This window comes from Oppia nitens, unplaced genomic scaffold (assembly GCF_028296485.1).
Source record: "Oppia nitens isolate AA-2021 unplaced genomic scaffold, nextdenovo-longstitch-racon4-pilon3 scaffold1_pilon_pilon_pilon, whole genome shotgun sequence".
NCBI lineage: Eukaryota > Metazoa > Arthropoda > Arachnida > Sarcoptiformes > Oppiidae > Oppia > Oppia nitens.
In genome coordinates, this window is record NW_026533199.1 from 1124227 (window position 1) to 1129874 (window position 5648).

At 28.0% G+C, this 5648-nt stretch overlaps 1 protein-coding gene across 1 annotated transcript; it reads left to right on the top strand.

Annotated features, from left to right (window-relative positions):
- LOC128952684 (homeobox protein goosecoid-like) lies at window positions 1-1053 on the top strand. The gene is made up of 2 exons (XM_054298115.1): window positions 1-574; window positions 713-1053. The coding sequence occupies exons 1-2, from the start codon at window positions 1-3 to the stop codon at window positions 1051-1053; spliced, it is 915 nt and encodes a 304-aa protein (XP_054154090.1).
- The last annotated feature ends 4595 nt before the right edge of the window (window positions 1054-5648 follow it).

Consider the following 5648-nt stretch of genomic DNA (forward strand, 5'->3'; position numbering starts at 1 on the left):
ATGTATAGTCGATGTTATGAACAGTTGTCGTCTTCATCTTCGGTTTATTCTTCTTCTTCTGCTTCCGGTTGTGCTATGAATGTGCTGTCCGTAATGAAAATGTTGGCCAACAATACTTCCTCCAATGCAGCCGCCGATGATGACAACGATTCACCAATCAGTTTGTCTCAGTCTAGGTCTGTCTCAGCAGCAAAAGATGCCGCAAACAAAACGAACAGTAGTTTTGGTTTTTCGGTTAAAGATATCTTAGATTTGCCGACAAATAATACTAATAATAATAAGACAAAAACATGTAAATTGGACACCAATTACAGTGCCAGTGCCGCCAACAGCAACAACATTATCACTAGTTCTGCGGTGTCGTCTTCGGCCGCCATCGATAGCAACAACTGTCTGACTACGACAACGACGCCGACAGCCAACATATCAACAACAACAACGACAATACCCGCCATCGCCAGCGGCTTTCATCATCCACTCTATGCTTATAATACCAGTAGTCTATGTGATAATCCATACGCTCAATGTCTACTACCATCATATGATCATCTATTATATTATCCATCGACACAACGTTAGTGTTATTATAAGTTTAAATAACAAAAAATTATTTAACTTTTATACATAAAAAAAACTTCTATATATCCTATATCTACATATTGTTGTATAACTGTATTAAACTTATTATTTCTTCAAAAAACAAATTTTTTAGTTAACCGTAACTCGTGTCCAACCACTGCCTACTCGGCGGCCGCCAACCCATTGATGTCGTGCCGATTACCGGCAAACGATTATCATCTGTTTGGCGCCTCATTGCAACAACAGGTATCAACTTCGGCATTCATATCGTCGTTGACCAGCAATCTGATGGCATCGGGACACAAACGCAAGCGCCGACACCGGACTATATTTACGGAACAACAGTTACAGCAATTGGAAACAGCCTTTCATAAGACACACTATCCGGATGTACTGCTCAGAGAGGAACTGGCGATCGGTGTCGATCTCAAAGAGGAAAGGGTCGAAGTAAGCAATTTGTTTGTTTGTTTGTAAAATTAGATTTCTTTTATATGACATTTATATTAAAAATAATTTCTATTATCGTTTATTTTTTAATTTTATATAATTTTTGATATTTTTTATCACAAAAATTATAGCATAAAGTAGTTATTTCAATACTAACTATAAAATCTATAGAAATTGTATCTAAAAAAATCATATATTATTAAAAACATATTATACATAATATATCTCACTATAAATCACATTGATTTACAATCAATATCTTACTATAAGTAAATCAATGATATATTCAATGATATGGTTTTTTTCTGGAGACTAACATTTTTTGGGATCAATTTTATCATTTTCATACATCTATACTCTAATAATAATAATAATAATAATAATAATTTCTGTCACAAACATAATCAAACACTTGAATACAACTAACTAACTATATATATATATATATACCATTTAATATGTTATATCGTATGTCAATAATATAATATAATAATAATAATACTGTATAATGGATGTGACAATAATATAATAATAGGGACCCATTGTATTGTGTTGTTAAACACACTACTACTGTACCGGTATTATAGATCATATAAGTATTGAGAGGACTGGAGGACATACAGTACTACTACTACCAGTTAGTCAATTGATTGCAAACGGCAAACCTATAAGTGCTCTCAAAAATTAAATCACCAAATGCTTGAAAATTGATTGAATTTGCCGATGATTTTTAATGATAATACTGTAATAGCAATAATATAAAATAATAATAGCATCAAATTATTTTGACGATTAGGAGCACTATATATATATATTTGATATGATATATATTATATAATATAAACTATAGAATCTAAGACTATAATATAATATATATTTCACACTTTATATATATATATAAATATTTTAATTTATATGTTAAGTACAATTATTATTATTATATAAATGTATTAAATATATATATATATAATTATAGGTTTGGTTTAAAAATCGACGGGCAAAGTGGCGGAAACAGCAAAGGGAACACTCGGACAGTCAACAACAACAACAACAACAACAATGAAAGTACCGGTGCTCTCAATACATATGGGTAGACATACCGGGGGTACACATATTTGTATTATATATATATATTGGTTGATATTAATTACCGTATTATTATAATTAATAATAATAATAATAATTTAGATTACAATTGTTTTGTATTAAATGTAACTTATTTAATAGTATTCCCAATTTTCATCAGTTAATCTATCAATTTTCAATTGTAATTTACATCAAAAAAATATATATTGTTGTATATTATTGATAATTAGTTAAATTTTTATGTTGAAATTATTTGCTATTATATTTATAGCAATTTGTATAATATATTCAATTATTATTATTAAATTAAATTTTTTGTTATTATTTATCTACTGTATATCAGTATACTGTATATTAATTATTGTATGTACTTATTATTGATAATTAATTTATTGAAATACACATACGTATTACAACAACAAAAAGTTATTGTAAACAATTTTTTTCAACAAAATAAAACCAAAAATTATTGTGAAATACAGTATTTAACTAAAAATTACATCGATTTTTTCCCATTGAATTATAAATATATGATAAATAAAAAACTTATGAGATTTGCTGCTCCTAATAATAATAAGTACTACTATTAATAATCTCTAACTAATAATATACCATATATTTTATATACTGTATATATATATATATATGGTATAACTTAATATGATATATAAAAAGTTTGAATTGTTTTTTTTCTATGTGTGTATATATACAGTACTATTCAACAGTTAATTTTGTTTTGAAACCCAATTATATTTATGTCTAAGGCTTCCAACTTTTTGTATGACTAATACCCAAAATCTGTAGAAACCATACAATTGGTTATATTATTCATTATTATTATTATTATTATATAAAGCAATTCTCTCTCTCTCTCTCTCTCTCTCTCTCTCTCTCTCTCTCTCTCTCTCTCTCTCTCTCTCTCTGTGTGTGTCTACACTATAAATTATATTAAATTAAAATTAATTTACTTATTTATATAATTATATTGTAATACTCATATCAATATATATATACGGTATAGTTATTTCTAAAATTATATTATTAGATAAATTTATTATAAAATAATTATTTTTTATTAGCATCTTATATATGCTACCAAAAAAAAGTCGGAAATTATTGGTTAGCATATATAATATAAATTTATATATTTAAAAATAGTTTAGTACTACTACTAATAATAGTATTCAGTTGATAGGCTCTTAGCTTTTTTTTTTGCTCATTTTGTTAGCTATTGATACAAAAAAAAATTCTGAATACAGAGAGAGAGAGAGAGAGAGAGAGAGAGAGAGAGAGAGAGAGAGAGAGAGAGAGAGAGAGAGAGAGAGAGARAGAGAGAGAGAAATACAACAAATCTTTAAAAGTTTATAAATCAAATCAATTGATTCATTCAATGATTATTTTCTGGTCCTAATGTTTGGTAATGTAAATGTGCAGATGTTTTAGTGGTGGTAGTGGTGTTGTTCCTCACATACATACACATTGAAAAATACTTCATCAACTGATCTCTTAGGAAGCCCTCAAACATCGAGCCCACCATTGAATGTCCTTTTTCCGATCTCTCTCTCTCTCTCTCTCTCTCTCTCTCTCTCTCTCTCTCTCTCTTATTATTCACTCACTTTCACGGCTATTGTTGAGCACTTTATTATAATAATTTGTCCGCTTTTTTTATATTTATAATAAATAATACCAAAGCATTTGGTGTACATTTCATGGCATGTATTTAAACTGTGTGTGTATTGGCATATAATATACTATACAAGGTTTAATATATATTGATTTTTAATCTCAAACGTGAATCTCAAATCTCAATCCCAGAATATCGGTGTGTAATATATAATATATAAGCGATGAAAAACTATCGGCGAGTTTAAGGATTTGCTTATTATAAGTTATATACGGTTTATATGGCAATAGTTTTATACTCAGTTTTAAGGTTTTTGGGGGATTAGTATTAGGAATTAGACTAAGAATTAGTGTGTGTGTGTGTGTGTGTGTGTGTGTGTGTGTGTGTGTGTGTGTGTGTGTGTGTGTGTGTGTGAGTGAGTGAGTGAGTGAGAGAGAGAGAGAGAGAGAGAGAGAGAGAGAGAGTATGTGTTTATAGTATAAACTTTATGCGATATGGCATACAATTAATGCTATCAATACCGATACCACTAATACGTGTGTGTGTGTGTGTGTGTGTGTGTGTGTGTGTGTGTGTGTGTGTGTGTGTGTGTGTGTGTGTGTGTACCGTATAATTCACAAACCGATTTCAATACACCAACCGTATTGATAGGCGTAACCTAAAGGCATAGATTTAGGTATTGATATTATACAGTACTATACGGTATACTAAACTATAGCACAGGACATATATATATAACATTAGCCGTGTATTTGAGTCTCTCTCTCTCTCTCTCTCTCTCTCTCTCTCTCTCTCTCTCTCTCTCTCAMTACTATACTATAGCTGGGAATCGGATTTAATTGAAAATCTAGTCAATCCTGTATAGCGTTTAATATGTTTCCAACATTTATCGTATTATTATTATTATATTTGTGAACAAAAAAAAAAAGATTGTATGTATGTTATAAAGCTTTTGACATAAACCCACTGCGGTTGGGCACCGGTAGGCCACACACACATACTGCTCCCTAGTCTTACACTGGGTATTAGACACACACACAGCAGTTTGTGTGATCTAAATACTTGGGAGGTATCCATATAAAGGAGTTAATCGGCCGGAAAATATGTTTACAACCAAACAATCCACAGCTCTTTAGTATATAAATATAATAATAATAATAATATATCAATACTTTTCAGTGGCTTTTTGTCAATTTTATTATTTATTTACTAAACTATCGGTGTGTATGTGTATGTATGTATGTGTGTGTGTGTGTGTCCCCACCCGTGTGGTATCACTTTATGTGGTAAACTAATTATTTGTAATATATTTGTTGACAAATATTTCAAATATGCTAATAATTTCTAATGATTTACTGGTATATATAGCCTAACATATTGATCACAAAATTTTTTTTATTATTAGATAATTGTTGTCAAACATTGACAATATTATAGATAATATATTATTAATATATAAATATAAGTATTTGATAAATATTAGCGTTTATATATATTATTTATTAGTTATACTGGTATAATTTACTAATATATTACAATCGTGTAATTTACATGTATAGATATTTTTAAAAAAAACAATTATTTCTAAAAACAAAATTATAGTTTAATTTATCAACAAAAACATTATTCAATACTATTAAATCATATAATAACTTATAATACAGAGTCTAATCTAAAAATATAATCCGTTTTTTTTTGTTGTTGAATCAGTTATCACTAATAAATAATATTATATCAAACAAAAAATAAAAGACATAATCTTTTAGAAAACATTTTATTTGTGTATTTATAGTTATATTATGAAAAATCTATTAAATATAAATATATTAAATAATAAAAATAAATTAAAAAAWATATATATTAAWTATATAATACTAGAATAAATTAGATATTATTATTATAAGTTTTTTTT

Coding starts and splice junctions, on each gene's coding strand:
- LOC128952684 (XM_054298115.1), top strand. CDS start 1: ATGTATAGTCGATGTTATGAACAGTTGTCGTCTTCATCTTCGGTTTAT. Junction 575..712: donor ATATTATCCATCGACACAAC/GTTAGTGTTATT, acceptor CAAATTTTTTAG/TTAACCGTAACTCGTGTCCA.